Source organism: Ostrinia furnacalis, unplaced genomic scaffold, assembly GCF_004193835.3.
Source record: "Ostrinia furnacalis isolate ACB-3 unplaced genomic scaffold, ASM419383v2 OfSCF3824, whole genome shotgun sequence".
Lineage (NCBI taxonomy): Eukaryota > Metazoa > Arthropoda > Insecta > Lepidoptera > Crambidae > Ostrinia > Ostrinia furnacalis.
The window spans coordinates 36,116-61,399 of NW_021134063.1; the positions used below are offsets into that span (position 1 = coordinate 36,116).

Consider the following 25,284-nt stretch of genomic DNA (forward strand, 5'->3'; position numbering starts at 1 on the left):
GGTTATATTAATTTTTGTACGGGGTGGTAGCGGGCAGAAGGAATGTAGGACTACGATGGACTGTGTGTAGGTAGATAAATAATATAGTTTTAATACATGTTCATTGTTCATACGAACATTATAAATGCGATAGTAGGTCTCATACATTATATCTGAGACACAACCTATTTAGATGAATTTATAGAGGTTAATCTACAAGGAAAAAAAACACACATTTAGGGGGCGAAAAAAGACTGTTTTGTATGGTGAATTCATCATTTCTTAAGTATGGGATGTGAAAATTAATTTACCTTATAGTAAGAAACTAACTTTTGTTTGCGTATAGATTTTTTTATATTAAGTGTCGGGAAGGTACCGATACGTACTCGTATCACGCAATAATCTTATTATTCAGCAGTATTTATTTATTGAGACTCAAGTATTGCATGTGAATGCAATCTATTGAAACTTTTGTAACATTGTGAAGTGGTTAAACGAATACAAACATGAATTAATGAGAAATTTTGTCAGTAGGTAACGGTGCTAACATATTCAATAACCTTTGGCATTTCCTCTACGAGGATTTAAATCCACAGTCGAGAGCCGTTCGCTCTAACGACGTGCTGGATCGATACCAGCTCGGCAGCCGGGAACTAGCTTCGTGTTCGGATGTACGTTTATGCCTAGAACACACGGTGAAACGCAATTGCAATGAAACTGCAACTTCTTGTTACTTTTGAGTTGCATCTAAGTTTCTGCCATAGATTCCGTTGAGAGACCATTTCAAACTGGTCGCGTCATGTGTGGTCTCTCAACGGAATCTATGGCAGAAACTTAGATGAAACTCAAAAGTAACTAGAAGTTGCAGTTTCGTTGCAATTGCGTTTCACCGTGTGTTCTGGGCCTTATTCTGTCGTGTTATGGTGGGTCGGGTCAGTCCCTGGATGGTTTAGATTTAGGATTGGTTAGAATTGGTTTTAGCTAAGATAGAATCTAGGCAATATGATGTAATTTTTTTTTGTCACTTCTAATGTCAACCAACGAAGAATTTGATATAGCTCCTTTATGGTTATGTTACCCTGGTACTTTATATTCACTGTAGCAAGTATAATGATATCAATTTCAGTCTTGCCGCGCTCAATTGCCAACGTTTAAACATCATGGGGACAACGGCACGTTAGAAATTTCCTTCCCGTTGTCCATCTTATTAAAAAAGAAAATTTTCACAAGAATCATAGGGAACACGGGAATTCATGTATTTTGAACACGGTCAGAATTCAGAAAAACTTTTGTCGGGTTCGCGTAATTCTACTTCGTAATAAAACTTTTACAAAATGTTATAGACTGGAAAAACAAAGAGAAAGGTGTCAGGATATCATTAAAAACTGGTGTCATCATCATCATCATCAAAACTGTAACTTAGTTTATGTTTTATCTTTTAAGGGAGAGAGATTTCTTCTGGCACAGGTGCCATTGATTGCACTTTCAAGAAAGATTTCACCCCTATTTATTTGTCAATATTTTGTTTTAGATTTTCATCATCTCCTTAATCTTTACTATTATTACCTATGGATTCGAAAACTAATGAGCTGATTTTATAACTATTTACATTGTTTGATAACACATTACCTAACTTAAAATCTACAATACATTTTGTTACAATCACTAATGTAGATCCTGAGATACAGCTTGACCCCTCTACTGGACGCAAGCCAATGTAAGTGACGGGTCTTGGTTGACTTGTTTTTGATAAGAAAGGGCTTCTAAGTATAAGAAGATAGTAACTTATACGGCTATAAAAAGTCCTATTCCGTCCGAAACAATATTTCATCCAAAAAGCGTTCCAATAAAATAATAAATATGAAGGATTTACCCCGAAATGTGGGTCTAAGTCGCAAAACATCTTGCGATCGAAACCTCCCAGAGGAAATTCAAGCACTCTCTAAGTAAACGCCAATATTTAAACCTCACCAACCAATTCACCACCTTATTCCTCAAACCATAGATACTGTTTTCCCTGAAGAATTGCCCGGAAACATTGGCTGTATAAATTCCGCAAAGCAATTTCGACTCTACATTAGTTGCAATTAGGTTCGTATTTAGATTTTCTCAAACGGCACTTTATTTGATCAAGGCTGTACAGACGTTAATTGAATTTCAACTCAGTACAGTGCGGAATAAGGTCGAGTTTTTGACGCGAATGACATTATTAAGGGTAGCGAGATGTACTTTTACAGGCCTGCGCAGATACAGGTGTGTTTCCATTGTATCTTTTTTGAAGCTACGATATTTGAAAGTGCCCTCTATCAATACACTTTTGAGACATAATATTTTTGTTACGTTTAAAATAGTAGAGTAAGAGCTAGTGAACGCCAAACCTACGTCATTTTATAAAAGCTGAAAGTTTGTCAGAGTATGCTCCCAATATAGGATATAATGTTGGTGAATCATGAAGTTTGGGTCATCGTGGCTTTTGGAGCTCCTACCTTAAAAAAACTGTCTGGCAAGGAGTTGGAACTGTCAAAACTGTCTTATTGCAATACCTAATGCAAGGAAAAACTTCCGTACATGCCAGCGATAGTCACGCTTATTACTGTCTGACGCTGATGTGATACTTCTTGGTCGCAGTGGCGGCGTAGCATAGGTTGGCCCCCGGGGCGGCACCCCCCCCCCCCCCATAATATAAATTATAGCCTAAGGCACCCCAGAATGGCACCCCCCCTGTCATGACATCACGACCGTCCTTGCCATGCAGATGCGTCAGTGAGTACTAATCTGCGCGACTTTGTCACCCCCTGATGCTNGCACCCCCCCTGTCATGACATCACGACCGTCCTTGCCATGCAGATGCGTCAGTGAGTACTAATCTGCGCGACTTTGTCACCCCCTGATGCTTGACACCCGGGGCGGACCGCCCCCACCGCCCCCCCCTTACGCCGCTACTGCTTGGTCGGTTGTTCAAAAAGCACGTAGACGTAATAACTTTCAGTCAATTGACTTCCGCTTTGCAATGGAGTACTTCGAACTTGTGCTAGATTTTCGTCTTTCATTCGTTACGGATTTCAAGACGTTTTTCTGGGACAGCTGAGGTTTTACTGGCGGCCCTGCAGATCTTTATTAAACAAAAGTTCGTGCTGCAAGGTTTTTGTCTTGGCTTCACCTACAGTCAGAACTCAGATGTTAGCCAAATGTCGCAGCCCACGGTCACATCCAACCTTTGGTTGAATTATTAATTATTGTAACATAACTTCGTCATCTAGCTTCAATATTTTTCCATTTGGCTCTTACGAGTAGCAATGTATATCGTTATCGTTAAAAGAGTCAAATGGAATATCGATTTCTTAGTTTTGTTTGTCATCTGTCATCCGCTTGCACTGTAAGGAAATCGATTCTCAGGTCCGGAATCGTCTCATTTTGTAGTTTTAATTGATGAAGCTATAATCGATCCTGGCTACGCAGGAGCTGTAGCGGTGGGAATGCATGCGGGTCTTATATGGTGGGAATGGGAACAGTCTGAATAAAGTAGCAGAGTTTTCTGCGCTGCTTCATTCCAGAATTAGTACATCGTTTGTTGTCCTGAAGCAGCGAGAAGGGAAATAAGCATCACTGGGACGTGTCAAAGAGCTCACAAATCGAGGTCTCAAGGAATTTTTTAAAACTTTTACTGAGCACAGATGAATTTAAAGAACGTTTTATCTCCAAAATATCGTCGCACAACGTGCCCGCGCACTCAATCATGGCAGCACCCACTCACACCACCCTCCCCGAGGTCAACGACTCGGGTGAACGCCGTAATTCGAACGTTCGGCTCGTGAAGCGATATTACGATATTTTACTCAACTTTTCACAACGCAAATGGGATTTATACTCTGTTTTTTTTGGTATTGTTCTCTCTTGGAAGTAGTTTTTAATCTGTTTTAGGAATTTGGGACAGAGCGATGATATGAATGGTTGTATGTTATTCAAATTCAAGTTGTTGTTATTGTGAAATCACATGTTATTGTTTTTTTTGCTAAAACGATAATTGGGTGGTAATCAGCCACTATTTGTTTGTTATTTGTATAGGTTTTTAATTTTTTAACGAATGCAAAAATTGAAATGATAAATTTTATTTTAAAAAATGTATGCATTTACAAAAAAAAAAAATTAAGTATGTTTATATCAGTTGTCTAGTACCCATAGTACAAGTTTTGCTTAGTTTGTGACTAGAAGCGTAGTTTAAAATGTCCAAGGAATAAAAAAAACTACCAATAGCATTCCCTAATTGCAAATTATTCGTATACCACATTAATATGAGTCTAATTTGATTGAAATAATAAAAAAACCGGCCAAGTGCGAGTCGGACTCGCTCACCGAGGGTTCCGTACAAACCTGCAAGGTTTACAAAGTTCGTTAATTACGACAATCGAGTCATAACTATGGTATTTTTATTGCAAAATGAAATTCATAAGTTTATATTTATTAAAAAATATATATTTTGTAATGTAACTAAAAATTTAAGGTTTTCGGAATTTTTCCTTCATGTGTGCTATAAAACGTTGCTTTATGCCAAAGGAGTTGTCCCAATTTCGGCCCGGAGGTTGTACGCCATATCATAAATCAAGAAAAATCTACTGATTAAGGGAAAAATATAAATAACTATTTCTAGCATATAATTTAGCCGCTCAAAATCAAAAACTATTCATGAATTATCATTCTCAAATGCATACACAAGATGGCGTATGGCGTCAGATAAAAAAAAAAGATGAACCATAGACTAACTAAACGTCAGTCGCTGTCAGATTTCATCTGTCACTCTCCACCAAGATACGACTTAATGTCAAAAGTGACAGATGTCATCAAAATGACATTCGTCCACCATGATGGTTTTTGTGGTTGAGTATTGCTATTTTCTTAACAATCTTTTGTTTTAAGCGAATAAACTAAGCTATTTAAAAGAAATTGAATAATAAGAAACTGTTGTACATTTAAAAGCCCTTCTTTTTGGTAGGTGTACAGGTTGTGGGCCTAGGCTCCATACATTTTGGGACAACTCCTTTTCATAAGGTTATCCAACGTGGCAATAATAGGGATGTTGACTGGGTAATGAAATCGAAATTCTATTCAGTCCGTCAGACAGATAATAAAAATATTTTGGAGACATTTTTTTTTCATAATCTAATAATTACAGTATTATATTGAGTTGAAATGTCGCGTGACGTCACTTTTGAGTAAAAAATCTACTCAAGCGTGACGTCACGCGCCATTTAAACTCGATGAAGGACTGTTAATTATTTAATTATGAGAGAAAATAAAAAATATGAGTTTAATATTTTCTAATATCTGTCTGACGGACAAATAATTGAAATTTTGTCATTTAGCCTTTAAAAGTATTGATTGATAGTAGTGCCAAGTGCTCTCCTGTATAGGTCTACCAGAATCTCATGGCAAACAAAAATATTGGAAAAGTGTGGCTTTCATAAGGAAATTGTCTATGGCTTTATTGTCACCTGTCAAAACAAATTGCGAGATTTGTCAACCACTGCAGAAATTTTGTGAATCTTCATGATTACTTGTTATTTTTGTGAAAATATATAAAAAAAAACTCAAGCGAGTTATATTGTTTTCAATGTGTATTGTAAAATATGGCGTAATTTAAACTCAATCTTTGATTTTATAGCACGTCGTTGAGTTGACAGGTAAGTCGGACTGAAATGTTAAGATTACATTTAGTTTATTTCTTTCGTTAGTATTTTTCTTTCTTAATAGCTGCTTTATTGAGGTTTACCTACAGGTGAATCTCACAAATTAGTGCAAAGGAATGGTGAAAATGTTGTAACCATGTAAAGAAACTTGATAAGATTTCATCAAGCAAGATTGAATAATAAAATTGAAATGCTGGAAGAGCAATTTATAATAAATACCTCTTTCTCTTGATTATCTGTTGAAGAATAAGAAATAATAAATAAATATCCTTGGACATTTTAGACTGCGCTTCTAGTCCCAAACTAAGCAAAGCTTGTACTATAGGTACTAGACAACGGATATAAACATATTAAATGCTTTTCTTTTTAAATCATACATATACATAGAAAACACCCAGTCCGGAATAGTAGTCCGTTTCGAAACACTACACCAAGCGGCCGACTAAAATGCAAGTGGAGTTCTTAGAATCGTTTTCTAGTATTTTTTTATCCACAACGAGGAAGCTCTGAATGAAGTAATACGTTATAAGTTGGATACAAAATAATATTAATTTTCTTTGTTTTTTTTTTCGTCTTATTTCTTCTTATTATTTTTTTTCTTTCATCTTCTCATATTTTATTTCTTTTTATCCTTTTTTTGTCTTATTCTTCATTCATTTATTCAGTCTGTATTTCATCTTGTTTTTACTATTTTTATTCTTCTTATCTTTCTTCTTATCATAAAGATATTATATCAAGAAGAAGAAACAAGAAAAAATAAAAGAAAACGAAGAAAAAAGAAAATAATAATATACAGAAGAAGAAATAAGACAAAAAAAACAAGAAATGAAAACAGAAAAGATAATNGAACAACAAAGTGATCCTATAAGGGTTCCGTTTTTTCCTTTTGAGGTACGGAACCCTAAAAAAAACTAATTTTAAACAACTTATATTATTAACACTTGTAAAGTAAGCACCTCGTCTCTACCAAAGAAATTTCGGACTATCAAAATCATGTTTTCGTGTTTTCAAAAATCAAAACAGTCGTTAAAATTACTCATTTATGATTTCAAATCCCCCACGGTCATTTGACTACATTCGATTACGCTTTTAGCGATTAGGACTTCATATTTTTTAATCCAAGTCCTGTCAAAAACATTATCGCCGTCTTGTCACTCCCGAAATTGGAGCAAAGGGTCAAACCTCGCAGGCGCCGGGATTCGAACCCCGCACGCACCCTTGCTTTTTATTACGCGTACGAATTATTCAACGGGAGAGAAATGTAACGTGCGCCCTATTTACATATTGCGACATGTGGGGCAGAGTAGATTTGAGCAGAGAAAACTTTGTTCGTAAAAAAATACAAATGATTGTAATGTTGCGCCATATGGGCGTTGTACTTCATTTTATTCTTTCTTTATCTATCTTTCAAGACAAACAGACTAGCTTTGCTTGGGCAAGTCAAGCTGTATCCATGGACATTAGACACAGATATTAAGAAATGATTCAAGTTATTCAATGAAAAAATACTCACTCTCAACTTAAAAATGTCAGTCCTGTAAATATACAGTTACATATAAGGTAACAAACATACCAAAAACAAAAAACCGAAATGAAAACATCATTTTTTAAAGTCGGTTAAAAGTTAACTCGAAAGTTCTTGACGTATTTATTTTCTAAAAACTATATTGATATTTATTGAGTTGTCTTCCCTTCGCTTCGGAAAGTCTCATATTATAGGTACGTAATGTAAATTATTTTTGCTTCTTTTTTATTTTTAAAAAACTGTAAACTCATTACTCCTTTTTACGTCGCAGTCGGTTAACGTTTTCTCTGCGTGCCACACTACCCTGTTCCCCCGGGACTATCGCGACATGTGCTGTGCGCGGCCGAGTGTTCCGTACGTCATACATGTTTTATATTACAACTGATACATTTGCAATTCTACAGCCGTGGTTCGATGGACTTAGCCACAGATCGTGGGTTCGAGTTCCGCACGATACATTTTTGATGTGCATGAGGAATTGGGGAATAAATAACTTTTTTGTTTAATAATAACAGCTGATCTCTTGTTAGTTGTGAGTGTTATTAATTTAAATATGATTTATACAGAAAGCTTTAGGCAGTTAGGTACTTCTTCTTCTTTTCGTGTCGACAACAAACCTACACAGTGTCAGCCCAAAACTCCTTCACAAGAGTGGCGTTGTCAGTAGCACTCATCAAATCCTCCTGATTGAGTAAATTGAGTAGTTAGGTACTTACAAACAAGCTTTAATCAGTAATGCATAATGCGCTTTCATGAATCGACCTTGGATATTACGGCGACTAATATAGACATAAGATGATATGATATAGGTTTTAAAGTAGTCTTTGCTATACTGCGCATTACACAATTTACACAGATAAACAATTATGTCCTTTTGCAAGATTTAGTACTTCAGCAGCAGCTTTTGTAGGTAGTCTGGAAGATATACAAACTACATTCGGGATATCCCATAAATCGTTTCCCTCACATTCCCACGGGACTCCGAAGGTAAAAAGAAATGCCTTATTTGTTCCTCGGAGCGTGCCAGGAATGAGAGGTGGAAATATTGTCGCCTTTCACTGGAGTAATGTAATTGCAACTCCGCACTATGCGCCTCGGAGGCGAGATACAGGGCCGGACTTACTGGGCTGGGGCCCATACGGTATGCAATCGTAGGGGCCAATTTTCGCCCGTTTAAAAAAAAACTAAAAAGGTCATTAGCGCTTTTCAACTGTTATGTGAATGTCGGTTGCAGATCGAGAGCTAAGCTAGCGCCTGTATTCACAAACATCACTATGAAGTCTCACAGTGCGCGTAGACGCACAGGGTGACATATGAACCAATCAGAGAGCTCTATTCAATGCTGTGCTTTCGATTTTCTGCGTCACTTAAGCAAGCATCGTTTGTGAATACGGGTGTAAGTTAGTTTGGCTTAGCACGCATAGCTGACGCTGTTTCCCTTAATCATGTGTAAACTGCAAACTATGCGAATACTGAGAGAAGCTGTGATCTGCAACCAGAATAAAACGGTCCAGAAACTACAATGACTAGACCGGTGTGGCTAAAATCATGGCTATAGTGTGATTACTTGGCTATTTTGTTTGTAGAAAGAGAGAATGCCATTTTACCGAAAGAAGAGATGACAGTCATATTGATGTGATTATTATTGATAGGGTCTGGTCCGCTATTGTATTTTTATTTGGAGCAGATGAACCAAGAGCTGTGGGGCTCCTAGGCAGTTTGCCTAAGGCTAATCCGACCCTGGCGAGAAATGTATTACAGTAGCATTCAAAGCGTTTGCAATTTGCATCAAGGGAAGGCGTACTTTTATTGCGCCTTATATGATCGAGGGAAATCACATTCAGGCTGGAAAATTGGAAGAAACATGTTTGGATGAAGAGGAAATAGGATTTTGATTTTGCTCTAAAGATTATTCAGCAAAAGAGTTTGTATAACTCTACTGATTTTCAGATACCTATACCGTTGCTCAGACAGCACCGGCTAAAGTTAAAAAAAAACACATTTTACACAGCGTCAGTTAGTCTCAAACTTACCAAAGCTTGTGAAAAACGGACAAGGGTTTGAATTAAAAAATAATACTTTTTCAAACAAGGTAGACCGACAACCTCAAAGGTAGCAGGAAGGCGCTGGATGCACCGCTACCAATCGGACGATGTGAAAATCATTGAGGGAGGCCTATGTTCAGCAGTGCACGTCCTGTGGCTGAAATGATGATGATGATGAATACTTTTCACAAAATCTTCCTAAGATATGTACACAAAATGTTCAGCAAAAATGTTTTTATTGTGCGGGAATCAAATCCGCGACCTCCAACGTAGTACCTAGTTGGCATTTACCGCACGCGCTTGCTTGTCACAGTACTAACTCTACCAATTTAAAGGGCTTTAGATGCGTAATACTAAAATTCTTTCTTACAAATCCAAAGTCCCAATACAAACATTAATCAAACTTGCAAAACATTATGAATAATGCATATTATGGATCCGCACGATCTGGCAAATGACCTAATTTTAGAACAAAGAAACTCAAAACGAGATGGAAAGAACCAGTTTGCGGGTCTGGCAATAGGGTTGCCACCCGTGCTGTATTATACAGGGTGTCCCAAAAACAATGGATAACCCTGCAACATTCGATAGGCCTCCTCATGATCTCTAATATCAAATTTTGACCTTAGTAAATATCATTGTTTATTTATTTTAATATGGATCTAAATTGCTCAAATTCCTTTAATTATTTTAAAAATCATAAGCCTTTCTTAACCAAAGTTAAGACACATGTAAAATAAGATGTGTCCTTTTTTTCTTTAACTTCCCATTAGTACTTATAGCAATGTTTTGGAAGGAATACTATATTACCTTCAAAAAAAGGTGACAACCATATCTCGCACCCTGACTAACATTTGACGGAGGGTGGGGCCCTTTAATACAGCCCTTAAAATTACCATTTTAAATCGGGGGCTACTCGGGATTATGAGGTATTTATGCAAAAACTCAATGCTGCTTCTACCTTTGATGATCGGCGTAAGGTTCAGTTTTGTTTGATTATTAGGGTACCTCAATGGGAGTTGCAAAACCCTTATGCGATTATGACATTGAAGACATGAAGTGTGTAGCACAATTAGGCGGCCTTATCGCTAAGAAGCGATGTAGTCACACCCATTAGACAGGCTCTTTTTCGTGAATTTCTGTCTGCTACAGAATGTCATTATCGCGCGAATATCCCAAAAACTGGAATGAAAACTGCTACCAAAGGATTAGTGAAACGTTTCCGATTATGATATCGAAATACCTGAAATTATAGTACCAATAACTGGAATAACTGACAAAAGTTATCGTTGTATTATTATATTACAGCATAAATTCACTCACAAACTACCTACACGTTTGTTGTAGACGGAACCCCCACAGTGACTTTGCGTCGCCCTTGCCCTTTACAGGGGTGTAACTCGATGCGGTTTTTTACCCCTTTTTTAAGGACTCGACTGACCATACCCCCGCAAAAGATTTATGTAGGTCACGCGAGATGGTTGTGACACACCGATCGTGTTCGGGATAATGACAGAGTGTATTGTCAAAAATGTTTTGTTCCGAAGTTAAGTGACAATTTTGACATGGAAATTGTATGGGTAGGATCTGATTGCTATGGGAATAAGCTCGTATAAGCTGTTGTATTTGGATTGTAAACTGAGTTTAAAAATATCATTTTGATGTTGAATATGCTGTGATAGACAATTTTTTGCTTTAAAACTCAAATCTGAATGGCTTCCGTATTTTATGACTAACTCGTTAATTTAGTGCGCTATTCAGAGTTTATTCATTCTAATTTTTGAAAAGTTTTACAGTTAAAAAGAGTTATTCAAAATCGCTACAACATTTAAAACTTTGTTGGCGATCCACTGTCGCCAGCTAAACAATTATTATATCACTAGCTTTCCGCCCGCGGCTTCGCCCGCGTGGAATTTTGTCTGTCACAGAAAAACTTTATCGCGCGCGTCCCTGTTTCAAAAACCGGGATAAAAACTATCCTATGTTCTTTCCCGGGACTCAAACTATCTCTATGCCAAATTTCATCAAAATCGGTTGCGAGGTTTAAGCGGGAAAGCGTAACAGACAGACAGACAGACAGACAGACAGACAGACTTACTTTCGCATTTATAATATTAGTTGGGATGGTTGTTAGTTTGTATGTTTATGAATGTCTAGTTTTTTGACCAGAGTAATGTCAGTTTACCAATAGAAAGTTACTTTGTTGCTAAATGCCACAGGTTACTTTTGTACTAACACACGTGGTAGGTATTTATTTATTGTATCGTACTGAAATATACGCGTGAGAGAGAAACCACTTAAGTTGCTAATATTTTATAGTAATTTGTCAGGGAAAATACCCATATCTAACGATTAAGATAAATCAAGTGTCATTTGTTCATTTGCAATTAATATCCGATGTAACAGCGACAACAATCAATCGGTATTGTCTTGCGAGTTGCTCTATATTTAGCACGTTCCCAAGCCGGCGCGAGCGCAGCAATGCACTTTTGGCAGCGGTTTACTTCCTCATATCCAGGTGCATACAGAAAACGACTACCACACTAATGTATTCCACTTAAAAATACACCTTACTGCTTGAGGAATAAAGTAGGATTTTATTTAATGGGTGCAGATTGACATTTCAAATATTACACGTCCAAGACAAGAATAAAATGGCACATACAAAACGGTCAGATGAACACTGAAATTAGATTTGGCCAGACGTACCTTGGAGTTTTAGTGAAAGTGACGAAACCCTTTAGAAATGAATAGTAAAAAGAATAAGAACAAATCGAAACCAAATAAACCCCAAACTCCGAACCCACCCCAAAAAGTAGAAGAACCAAGTAAAGATGTTGAAGCTGCTGAAATCGTAAGTGCAGGTGAAGTCGCAAGTGCGCAAAAAATTGACTTACGTGTCCCTGAAATAATAAGTGAGGTGATTCCTGTAGTGGAAGTGAAGGAAACCGAAGATGATTCTCCGAATAAACCAAAAAGAAATCGAGGTAAGAAGAAAAAACACGATAAAGACGACGATGAAAATCAAGAGGAAAAGCCGAGTGAGGCAGTGGAAATAATTGAAATCGTTGAAGTCGAAACGCAAGAAATTGTGATTGAAGAAAACGTAGCACCGAATTCACGAAAGAAAAAAAATAAAAACAAGAAAGTTGTAGATCCCGACACTAAAACTACAGAAAAGGCTGAAGAAGAAGTTTCTTTGATCGATGAAAAGAAGATTCAAGAATCTGAGTTGTGTGTGAAAGAAGAATCAAAACCTAAAGATGCGGGTGACCAAGAAGCTAAGTCGTCGAAAAAGAAGAACAAGAAAAAGAAACGAAACGATTCAGAGCGATCTGAAAAAGCTGAGGAACTTAGTTGCACAAGTGCTTTTCAAAAATTGTTAATAGATGATAAGACTGATGTTAAGACTGTAGAAAATCCACCAATTGAAGAAATAAAAATACAACCAGAAATTGTTCAAGTTGCTTCAAAGGAGGATAAAAATAAGAATGTAAGCCATAAAACTGCTTCAACCAAACCTGAAGTGGAAAATGTAGAAAAAAGTACTGATAATCCAGAAAGTGCACCTGCAATCCCACTTCATGAGCCTCCTGGTAAAAATAAAAAGAAAAATAAGAAAGACAAAAAAGAACCCCCAAAAGAAAAAGAAATTAAAGACGATTCTGATATCGAAATGCCTGAAATTATACCAATAACTGAAACTGCTGACGAACTTAAAAAAACTATTGTTCAAGAATCCCCGAAAGAAAATGTCCCAGCAGAAGATTCGTCTGTAAAAAGCAAAGAGGCAGATGAAAATGTGACACCAAAAGCCAAAATCGCGAAGCCTGTTGAAAGGAAACGTAAAGGGAAAGGTGATCACCACTCTCAAGAACTATCTGAAGCACAAGAAAAAGAGTCTATGGGATCTGAAATAATGAAAGAAGAAGAAAAACCTGTAGGTACTCCAATAAAAGAAGATGTCAAAACAAACATTGCAGAACTTAAGTCAGTTTTACAAGAAACTAAAGAAGAAATAAGCGACGTGGAACCTAAACCTAGTAGTCCTGATATAAAATCACTAGATTTGCCTGAAAAAGATAAAAACAAAAAACGAAAAAAGTCGCCCAAACCTGGGAAACAAGAGCAAAAACCAGCAACTCCAATTGAAGTTGAAACGAAACCTGAAGTTGAAATTAATCCTGAAATTTTGAAAGAAGAGCCACAAACTCTAATAAAACCAACTGTAGTTACTGAAAAACAGCCAGTGGCTGAAATAAAATCTCAAGATGCTATTATTACTGAAGCGTTTGAAGAGTTGATCAAAATACCTGAAAGTGACAAAAGTAAAAAGAGAAAGAAATCTCCAAAGCCTAATAAACAAGAACAGCCAGCTAAAAGTATAACTAAAACAACAGCTGAATCAGACAATGAACCTAAAAATATTAGCCCGGATGAACCACCAATTGCTCAAATGGAAACAAAGTTTGAATCAATGACACCTCTTTTCTCAACAGAAGTCGTTGAACCTCAAAAAGAAAGTACTATTTCTCCTGGACAGATTGAAATACCTACACCTATAGGAACAACAAAAGAGCTTATGCCAGAAGCGAAAGATATTAAACCAGATGACACCAACATTCCTGATACTAAATCAAAGAAAAAACGAAAGAAGTCGCCGAAATTACCTCTTGGTACTGACGCTGCACATGAAATAAAAGAAACTGCTGCGTCTGTAACAGAAATGCCACAAAAACAAGAAGCTAAGCCCGGAAGTAGTACAGATAATAAGAAAAATAAGGCAAAAAGCCACGAAAAGTCTGACATCTTCCATGACATACCTACAGCTGAAGACATAGAAATACGAAGCCTCAAAACTGACGAATCCGATAGTTCTATTTGTGACTTTATTCCTGACATCATCCAGCATCCTAGAGCTACAAGCCAAGACCTTATCGATGATAATAATAATACATTGATCCAAGAGATAACAATAGAAGAAATGAAATTACAAATACCTACTGATATTCCCGATACACCCTTCATTCAAGGATCTGGAGAAACTCCACAAGTTACCCCCGAATGTGTGTTTGTTGGTGTCCAAATTTCTGAAGTAACTGCCGTTCCCGTGCCCGGCAAAGGTGAACAAGAAAAGACGGATATTAAATCTAAAATGATGGAAGTAAACCAAGACATGGAAGAATTAAGACTTTCTATAGAAAGATCTTTGGCTGAGTTCTCAGCCATGGAAAAGAGTGAAGGAGAAATAGAACGAAAATTTCAAGAAAAGACCGCTCATACTCGTGTAGAGCCCAAATCGCCTGACGTCAAAATGCCTAGTGAACTTATGTTTAAACAACCAGAAAAAATCGAAACTCCTAAACCTCAAGAGAAGAAAATTGAAGAAACTATTGCAACTCCTTCAGTCGACACTAAACCTGCTGAAATAACTACTTCGGCTACACAAACATCGCAAAAAGACTCTCATAAAAAGGAAACAAAACCCAAACCATCTGAGAAAATGTTAACAGCTACTAATTTACCTCAACCACTAGAAAAACATACTGAAACAATATCTCCACCAATTGTCCCTGCTAGAAAAGATAAAAGTGTGAGCAAAGAACGCGATGTCAAAAATATTCCGATAAAAGTAGCCGAAGATATCGTGAAACCAACTGCAACCGCTACTGAAGTTCCACAACAGCAAGAAACTTTACCTGACACATCTGTTCCGCCCGCTATTCCAGCAAGAAAAGACAATAAAAATAAGGGGAAAAATAAGAAAAAAGGCAAACAAGAAACCGCTCAAGCAGTCACTCAAACTGAAAGTACAACTGCTAGTTCTGAATCAAAAGAACCAGCTCAAGAATCAGCCAAAAAAGAGGGAAAATCTGAACAAAAGTCTGAAACAAAACAAGATAAAGAGAAACAACATGCAGTATTGCCAACAGATGACGTGAAAAATCCCTCTGATCTGGATGGTGATCAAAATAATAAACCAGATTTCGAGCCAATTGAAAATTTTGAAGATGCCATGACTTCAAGCGCAGATGACATTAACAAGACATTTGAAATGATCGTAAACGAAGGCAATCAAACTCAAATCATTGAGGCTTCGCATGTAAATCCCGAGATTAAAATAGTAGCTCCGGTAGAAGATACAAAACCAGATAAAAGAGATGAAAAAATTAACCCTGTTTCGCCGCCAAAAAACTTGCTAGGTCACCCCAATATTCCTGTACAATCGAATAGAACCGATTACAAAAAAGAAAAGAATAAAGCACCGAATACAATCCTGGCTAAGGTTAAAATAAAAGATGCCGTTCAAATTGAAGATAACAAACAATCGAAGGATACTCAGACTGATAATATTCGAAAGTTTTTGAAGACGAAATCGATTGACGAGTCGTTTTCGTCAGTGACCAATGAGAATGACGAGTTTGTCTACAAATACAGTTTTAGGAAAGTTTTCTTGCAAAGCGCCTGCCATGTTTGTAAGAAAGAACTGAAGCAAACTCGAGTGCCCTGTAACTTTTGTAATTTGATGTTTTACTGCAGCGCCAAACACAAGGATGAGGATTGGGCGAAACATCAAGGATTCTGTTTTGCTGTGTCAACCATCGTGCACTTAAAGGGTAAATATTGTGAATCAACCTACATTCCAAATTAATGTACAAGTAAGATTTTTGTTTTACAAATCTTCTATTATTTCAAATAAGTATGTAATCATAATAGTAAATGATAAGTCGGTGATTTTAGATGGTTTTCACAGTTCATCACATTTTATTTTGGAAAGTTGACCTTGTTCATTGAAGTCCAAAAAAAACTTTACCGTCTCCTATGCCACGTAGCGTAGTTAACGCTTAGACAGATAAACCAGGACTCGCTATAGTATTCCCACAAGGCGATACACATCCGATATATTTTCATTTATAACTTTACAACCTTGGTTTCACAACACTGAAAATTCAACAGATCAAAAGCACATCTACGCGGACTCAAAGAACATCACGGGCCAGGACTACCGGCTGCTCCGCATGCAGACTATAGTCTCTTGCGAGAAGGTGCTCAAGCGAAGACTGGCGCCGTTCGAGCAGGAAGCCCTGCTGTATCCTCGAGTATGCGCCGCCCCTGCCTGCCGCGAGTGGCGCCAGAATAAGCTGGTGGACTGCGAGGGTTGCGGGCAGGTAAGGAGAACGATGAATGTAATTTAAAAAATTGGGTACTTTAATTGCACACTTACCTACGACAACGCTAGGAAACACAGATTAATCATTGTAATCAATCACAGGGTAATTCAACCCGCGTCCTTGCCTTGCCCCGTGAATACTGCGATAGTTGCTGGCAGGTAAGAAATATGGTGAAAACTAAAAAATGAAAATGAAAAATTAAAAATGAAAATACTTTTATTAAATAAACACTTTACAATTACAAGATATGTGCCGCTCTCGTATAAGGTTAACCTGTGTAACGAGAGTTAGGCTCCTCCTCAAAAAAACATAAGACTAAAATTTAGTGTTTAGATTAAATTTTATCTTTTATTTAATTTAAAAAACAATTTAAATAGAAAAACAAAACAAAAATGTGTGTGTGATAGACTAAAGATAGATACTTTAAACATAGTATCTTGCAAGAAGGTCTAGGCTCTAGCGCCACCTGGCGCCGTCATACTATTCGTCATCAGGCCATTTAGTCCACTCTGCAGGACAGTGGTTCTTAACTGGTGGTCCGCATTCCAAGTGGTCAACGAAGACATCATAATAAACAAGTGACGTGACGTGATGAGTCGAGTCAACACAACGCAAACGGCGCACAGTGGGCGAGAAATTGACCTCCCCTTTCATAGGATTTTGAAAAAATATAAGTGGTCCCTGACAAGACAGAAATTTGGTAAAATGGTCCCCCGTGACTGAAAGGTTAAGAACCACTGCTGTAGGAGCACGACTATAAGACTGACTCAGACTTAACCTCTGGTTGCTTGGCCGCATATTTCCGGTAGATCAAAAAAAACATTTTGCTAAATGACTGATGGTGTAAGCTTGGTCTAAAGAGTCTTCGAAACATACGATATTAACATACTTTGTACTATTACAGCAACACAAGCATCTTTTCATCCTCAGATATCCTTCTGCTCGGAGCATCCCTCACACTTCCCCAAGGCCCACCAGCGCTGGTGCAAGTCATACTCTCTCTACCAGAAGTTAGTGTGCTACCAGCAGACGCGAGGGCGGTTGGAGCCGCCCCTGCCTGGACGGATCATGGTGGAGCCGCAGACTTCGGAGAAGATGAACGAGGTGCTGGCCAGCATGTATGAGGAGAAGATTGGTGAGTAGATGGGACTTTAGATTGTAGTAGATTGAGGAAACTAAATGTAACATTTAGGTAAAGGTACAGCGTTGTTCTGTTACCTTTTCAATCGCGTGAAAGTTTATACATATTATGTAGAAAAATAGAGTATAGTAGTAAGGTTAGTAGTAAAATCTACTTATAATATACCTTAAATATAGTAAGATTTTATTTTATTACAATTTGTAGTCCAAAATAAAATTAAAAGATTTTCTCCGAATGTGTTTCTGTGAATTTGAAAACGAATATTGCTGTGATTTAATTCAAATTCATAGTTTATGGTTAGATGTTAAAATATCTCTCTTCAAGCAAATGTTATCATAACGACTACATTAAACTCAATTTAGCTTTGTCCTAGTTGGGCACTCGCAAATCCAGGAATAGCTTAGGCTGGCTACACTATGACTATTTTAATTATTTTAAGCGCGACAACTTTCAGTACAATAGCAATAGCAAGTAAAATTCTGCCTTTGTAGGTGCCGCTTGTGTGGCCTGCGTTTGCGATTTATGTTCTTCTAAATATAAAAACTCAAAGGTGACCGACATAGTGATCTATCAAAGCACAGCCCAAACCACTGGACGGATCGGGCTGAAATTTGGCATGCAGGTAGATGTTATGACGTAGGCATCCGCTAAGAAAGGATTTTACGAAACTCCACCCCTAAGGGGGTAAAACGGGATCCACCCACGCCTACGAAGTCGCGGGCTGCCGCTTATTGCGGTAATAAAACTTATTAAAACTGCTATAATCGAACTCATAGTTGTCGAATTCCGAATGCCTGATAGTAGTAGTGTAGATATTGTCTACCTTTACCCACTCGCACTACTTTATGCTGATGATGCTAAGAAGGTAGGTAACCCGAAAATTGACGAAGGCAGTACTGGCACTCCATCGCGACTGAATGTAACAGATGCAATAAGTCTTAGTGTATCATCATCATCATCATCTCAGCCATAGGACGTCCACTGCTGAATATAGGCCTCCCCCAATGCCTTCCATGCTGCCCGGTTGGTAGTCTTAGCGTGTAAATGGCTTAAATCTAATTTTAGTCGCGATATTAATCTGATGCGGTTGGATGTTGGAGGATAATATTAGAATGCGCGAAAATAGAACTGATTCAGGCATAATCGTAATAAAATGTTCATGTGTCTCTAGATTTGCATAGGAGATCCTTTGTCATCTTGGAATTATTGCTATTAAAATTGAATAGAGAAGATTTCTCTACAAAAATTACGAATCACATGTGTGTGCATTGGTCGTTACTCCCGCCCGGCTTTAGTGCGCAAACTCGTTCTGAAATCCAGGTTAGACTGTAAACCTACTTAGTTGCATTTGATAGTGCAAAACTAAATACAGTCGTACCAGTGTTAAATTAATAGGTTAACTTTATGTATCAGGATTCAGGATTACGGGCTAATTTGATATTTTCATAAATTAACGAAAAAAGATTATTTAGGTAACCTGGTTTGAATAAATTAAATGAAACCATCAATGGAGCTAGTAGGATTTATTTTATTATTCATCAATAACATAATCAAATTCAGAACTTGAATATTCAACTGCAATGTCTGCTCATGAACGCTTCAAACTCTGTACTTCTTTCCCAATTCCATAAAATTTAATACTTACAAAGTGACAAAAAACTTTAAAATAGGCAGTTAAAACAAACCACAGTTAATTTTCATATTGGACTGTACTATACGATAAACATGTCAGTCAATTTGACAACCGTTGTCGGAAACATTATTCAATGAAAATATTGTCCGAACCCTTAGTATGTCTCTTCGACCAATACTTTAACACATTGTGAACCACTTTTCTTTCACGACTATAAAAAGTTTTTAGCAATTTAATTCACAAAATCAATTGCACACATTTAAGTTAAAGTTTGTTTACACTTTGACAGCAATAGACAGTTTGCAAGGTGACATGTCAATGAAGTTTTCAGTTACTGTTGCCATTAAAAGAAATTAGTACCATTAGTTTTCCGCAACATGGCGAGGGTTTTTATGTTCCTGGTCGGGCTATAAAGTATGTACAAACGTCCTTATGGATTCTAACATTCTTATCCTATAGACAGTACATCAAGCTCAAGGATACCTAGCATCTAATGTAGTTGCAGTTTCGTAATTTAAGTGCCGTTAGTGCCGTGGACCACGGCATATGCTGAGTGGAGTCCCTTTGCGATGGTCATCGCTGTTGCAACAGGGTGGCACTGCTCAGTTCACTTTTTATTTCCTTGTAATATTTATGTGCTATTTCTGCCTTTTTTCCGTATACTTTCTTTGTTCTCTAAGGCCCAGAACAGACGGTGAAACGCAACTGCAACAACAATGCAACTGCTAGTTACTTTTGAGTTGCATCTAAGTTTCTGCCATAGCGTCCGTTGAGAGACCACACATGACGCGACCAGTTTGAAACCGGTTTGAAACGTGCAGTTGCAGTTGCGTTTCACCGTCTGTTCTGGGCCTAAGTAATATTTGTTTCTTTATTTCTAACTTCATTTGTACAGGATGATGACGATGATGATGATGGTTCTCCACAGACATGAACGACATCCAATACGCGGCGCTGACGCAGATCGCTACAGCCCCGCTGACAACTGCGTACTGCCTCCAGACTTACGCCAAGCTGACCAACGCGAACGGCACTGCTAAGGTAAGCGAAGACGACAGCAGATGACCCTTAGGAAGACATACGTCCGTATTCACAAACGATGCTTGCTTTAGTGAAGCAGCAAATCGAACACACGGCGTTGAATAGAGCTCTGTTATTGGTTCATATGTCATCCTGTGCATCCACGAGCACTATGAGACCTTATAGTAATGTTTGTGAATACGGGCGGTAAGNATGTGACCACCTGTGACGGGGGGGGGGTTATCCAAACAACATGTTCCCTTGTCCAGTCCTTTCTGAGATGCCTTATTTTGTAAGAGACTGAGAGAGTCTTACGTCCAACATTAGACCGCTGTAGGCTGATGATGATGATGATAAACATACTCGGAAAGTTCTGGTCGTTATGGATATCTTTGGTGGAGGCCTTTGTCCAGCAGTGACCGTCATTTGGCTGAAGCGATGACGTCTGAACAAAACTTGGAGACTATATGACTGAATTTGACCTTCATTGGTTGGGTTTTCATGGCGGTCAAGCTGTAGATCCTGCACACAGGAGTTGCAGTGGTGGGAACGAGAGACGGGAATAGTCTCGTATATGACTGAATTTGTATCCAGAAAGCCACATGCACGGTCCACGTGGTGGGCGGCGAGCTGCAGTTCGAGGCTGATGCTCTTCACAAGTGGGAGGTGTTCTTACTGCACCAGCGGCCCGGCGCGCGGGAGCTCGGCGTGGCCATGGTGGCGCCCGAGCTGAATCCGTCCTCGCTGCCGCTGCAGCTACTCGCTAGAGTCAAGTAAGGATATGATAGTCAGTCACCAGTCTAGTGCTAGGGTCACATGAGTCAGCGTCTTCAGTCTAGTGTTAGATGGCTATAGTGAAGCCGGACCTCAAGACCTCATCATCGCTGTCGCTGCAGCTGCTCGCTAGAGTCAAGTAAGGGTACACCAGTCAGAATGTCTAAGTGCTAGATGGTCAGTTTCATGCAACCTCTAGGCTAGTTCTAGCTGGCCAGAGTCAAGCAGCCTCCAATATAGTGCTAGGTGGAGCTCAAGCCACACGAGTCAGCGTCTAGTCCAGTTCTAGATGGTCAGAGTCAAGTAGTCACCAATCTAGTGCTAGATGCGCCAGGGGCTTAGGTCCCTCATCCCTTCTGATGGCGCTGATCGCCCGAGTTAAGTGAGGCTACGCGAGTCAGTCTCCATTAAAGTATTAGTGGCCGCAATTTGAGACTTCATTGTTGCCGCTGGCGCTGCTTGCAGTAAGACTACACCTGGTGTGTGGTTGCAGTCCAGTGCATACGTCATAGGTCTCCATAGTCAATGCCTGGTGAGTTCTAGTTTGAGGCTGATGCTCTGCACAAGTGGGAGGTGTTCTTACTGCACCAGCGGCCCGGCGCGCGGGAGCTCGGCGTGGCCATGGTGGCGCCCGAGCTGAATCCATCCTCGCTGCCGCTGCAGCTGCTCGCTAGAGTCAAGTAAGGATACGCGACTCAGGCTCCAGTCCAGTGCTAGGTAGCCATAGTCAAGCAGCCTCCAATTTAGTGCTAGGTGGACCCCAAGCCCTTATCGCCGACGCTTGCACTGCTTAAGTAAGAACACGCGAGTCAGCCGCCAGTCTAATGCTAGGGTCACACGAGTCAGCGCCTTCAGTCCAGTGCTAGGTGGCATGAGTTAAACAACTTCCAGTCTAGTCGCTTCATGGCGTCGAACCTCAAGTCCTCATCAGCAGCTGCTCGTAATCTGCAGCTGCTGGCAAGAATCAAGTAAGAATTCGCGAGTCAGGATGTCCAGTGCTAGGTGGCCAGAGTCAAGCAAGCTCTAGGCTAGTCCTAGCTGGCCAGAGTCAAGCAGCCTCCAATTTACTGCTAGGTGGAGATCAAGCCCTAATCGCTGCCACTGCAGCTGCTCGCACAAGTCAAGTAAGAGAGAGAGAGAGAGTGCTACACGAACGCTTGCATGTCACAACGTGCCAGACAGTTCCAGTGCTAGGTAGCTTGGTGACGCTGGACCTCAAACCCTCACTGCAGCCGTTGGTGCTACTCACAGTAAGATCACTCGTGGTGGGTGGCTGCAGTCCAGTACATATGTCATAGGTCCTCAGTCAATGCCTGGTGAGCTCCAGTTCGAGGCTGATGCTCTCCACAAGTGGGAGGTGTTCTTACTGCACCAGCGGCCCGGCGCGCGGGAGCTCGGCGTGGCCATGGTGGCGCCCGAGCTGAATCCGTCCTCGCTGCCGCTGCAGCTGCTCGCGAGAGTCAAGTAAGGATACGCAGCTGTTTGCCAGGACCAAGTAAGATCAGGCGAGTCAGCTTTCAGACCAGTGCTTGGCTCAGTTCCTCGGTGCCGCTGCCGCTGCTCGCGAGAGTCAAGTAAGGATGCGCCAGTCAGTCTTTAGTTAAGTGCTAGATGATCAGAGTCAAGCAGCTTTTAATCCAGTGCTAGGTAGACCTCAAGTCCCTTATCGCAGCCACTGCAGCTGCTCGCATGAGTCAAGTAAGACCACGCATGGTGGGTGGCTGCAGTCTAGTACATACGTCATAGGTCCCCATAGTCAACCTATAGTCATGCCTGATGAGCTTCAGTTCAAGGCCGACGCCCTCCACAAGTGGGAGGTGTTCCAGCTAGGGCCACACGTGTCAGCGCCGTCAGTCCAATACTAGGTGGACCTAAAGCTCTGCCACGCAGACGTTGCCAGCGCGCTGCGTCGTTACAGCGTAATGTTTTCAACGCATTGTGTGCACACGAGCGCTGTGATGTCATAAAGCAACGCCCCTTAATCGCAGCGTTGATGAATAGTATAGTACACTCGTAGTAGTAGTAGTAAAGAAGTCGTCATTCGTATTAACGGTATACAATAAATGTGAAAAAATCTTAGGTATAACTTGTTGTTATTTCAGACTGTGCGAGAACTGCCGTACCAACAAGCGCAGGGTGGTGTTCAGTTTCCAGGACAAGACCACCTACCACGACTACTGGGACAGTGACCACTTCCTCACCCCTGACATTGGTACGATCATTATCTCACATAGCTTTGTCATAGGTGCTGTTGCTTACAAAGCCATTGGGCTTATATACACCTTCGTTTCCTTATTGGCAATAAGGAAACGAAGGTGTCTGTCGAAATTCAGTGATTCCAAATTCACAAGTACTTACTAAGATATTTAAGTAAGGCTCGCTTGCACTCTTGCTTGCGTAAATTTGAATAATTTTATCGATTTAATAAATAAAAGTATTTAAGTATGTTTATATCCGTTGTATTTTTCTCACAGGACACTTTGCTTAGTTTAGAACTAGATCGCGCGGTGCAATATGTCCAAGATTATTTATCTATGTATTTATATTTATTTTGTAGTTTGCGCATTCAACCCCAGCATCAAAAGGTCGTCGATGTACAACGGCAAAGACCCGTGGCCTAAAACAATCAACTGCATCCTCAAAATGAAGACACCGTTTTTGGTCACGGCATATACTCTGACGGAACTCCAAAGGGACTTAGCCAAGATCAAGGAATGTGCTGAAACGGACCTCAAGGTCCTCATCGAACCCAAATTCAACAGCTTCGCCAGCGTCAGACCAGACAGGAACTTTATATCTGACGATGAGATGCCGCTGCTCTTCAAAAACTACTGTTACATGCTCGTTTGTGGAGCTTGATTTTGTTTTTTGTGTTGTTACTTTATTATATTTATTGAAATATCCCCAGTCTATTATTTGGGAGTGACGACATTCAGTGTTCAAAACAAAAGAAACGGATACATCATTAAAATATTTATTAACTAACAATTAAACTTCATTTAATCTAAACTAAAATATATCACAGATAAAACGTTAGTTACGAATAATAGAGAACACAGAGATACAGATTTTTTCAAATCACCAAATAATTTTCATGTTATTAAACATAGAATAGACAGAAATAAGTGTGTAAATATAGTAGCTTTGGACGACGGTGCCGTAGGATGTGCCTGCCACCTACACAAAGAAGTTATACATATAAGACGTATATTTACAGACAAAGGTACAACAAAGAGCGTCTTTAAGAAAGACTATCAATTCCTTGAGCTTTGGAAAAATACATGCATAAGTTTCAACTCATGCATAAGTTGCACTCACATATCAAATGTTTTCATCTGATTATTATAAGACAAAATCTATAAAAAAATTAAGAAGTGCATGGAAAAAATTACATTGAATTTGTGAACCAAACTCTTGAATAAAGTAATGCAATTGATAGAGAAATTACAAATTCTAAAGATATTAAATTGCCACACATTCACTTCCGGAGAAAAAATAGTGCTCAAGAAATTGACATTACGAAAGTTCACACAACAATTAAATAAGTGCACTATAAAGAGTGAGAAATACTAAGACTTACAAGAATTTGAGACAGACATTAGTAATGGTGAAGAAAAGTAATAGTGATGAGGCACAGCAGTGATGGTCCTTCCAGCATTTGTGATTATTTATCAATTTTAAGTTCCAAAGCTCTCGATTCGGAAACAATTTTATTACCAAATGCGACACATAAATTGAAAAATATCTTTATGTAACATGTTCCAAGTTTACTTAGGATAGGTTTGCTCGGAAATAATTACAGATATTTACTCGGTCTAATAGTTATGTCCTTCACATAAAGTCTGACAACTTCAGGTGGAAGGATTGATATACGATGCTGAAAGAATAACATCTTCGGCCCAACAAAATACAGCATGTAAATAATGTCAACAAACTGGTTATGATAACATGTTAATGATAATTACATGAATACAACGATAGCAAACAAGAACAACGAGGACGTTTAGCACTAATTAAGGAACATGGTAATGATGATGAAGAAGACACTGGTACTCGTAAGCATTCGAATGGCATTTTGATTCGCATAAATTTTAATGGAATTAGACAAAATTTATTCCACTGTTAAATGTAATTGTGGCATTGTTTAAAATTTTAGTTAAAGGGTACCTACCTATATTCTCAAATTACCTACAATACAAACATCAACCTAAGCATAGGTACAATATAACGAATGAATTGTTAAACACTGCTCTAAAAACGTGCAAACAAAATTGTTTTTTCGACAAAAACTATGTCGGAGAATCGACTTAA

At 39.0% G+C, this 25,284-nt stretch overlaps 2 protein-coding genes across 10 annotated transcripts in view; one reads left to right on the plus strand and one right to left on the minus strand.

Annotated features, from left to right (window-relative positions):
• The first annotated feature begins 11,884 nt into the window (after nucleotides 1-11,884).
• LOC114358254 (titin) lies at nucleotides 11,885-24,971 on the plus strand. 4 transcript variants are annotated; one of them, XM_028312154.1, is made up of 8 exons: nucleotides 11,885-15,850; nucleotides 16,191-16,402; nucleotides 16,507-16,563; nucleotides 17,336-17,540; nucleotides 20,108-20,220; nucleotides 20,794-20,972; nucleotides 23,076-23,185; nucleotides 23,531-24,971. In XM_028312154.1, the coding sequence occupies exons 1-8, from the start codon at nucleotides 11,980-11,982 to the stop codon at nucleotides 23,830-23,832; spliced, it is 5,049 nt and encodes a 1,682-aa protein (XP_028167955.1). In that variant the 5' UTR covers nucleotides 11,885-11,979; the 3' UTR covers nucleotides 23,833-24,971. The 4 variants fall into 4 exon arrangements, with proteins under 4 accessions (XP_028167955.1, XP_028167956.1, XP_028167958.1 ...); XM_028312155.1 differs by lacking the exon at nucleotides 16,507-16,563; XM_028312157.1 differs by lacking the exon at nucleotides 20,794-20,972 and having other exon boundaries at nucleotides 23,531-23,648.
• LOC114358255 (hyaluronidase) overlaps nucleotides 23,775-25,284 on the minus strand; it is a 32,359-nt gene continuing 30,849 nt past the window's right edge. For all 6 annotated transcript variants that reach the window (XM_028312165.1, XM_028312158.1, XM_028312163.1 and 3 more), the window contains one exon: nucleotides 23,775-24,150. In XM_028312165.1, coding sequence (XP_028167966.1) covers nucleotides 24,052-24,150 — 99 coding nt within the window. In that variant the 3' untranslated portion in view covers nucleotides 23,775-24,051. The remainder of the gene's footprint in view (nucleotides 24,151-25,284) is intronic.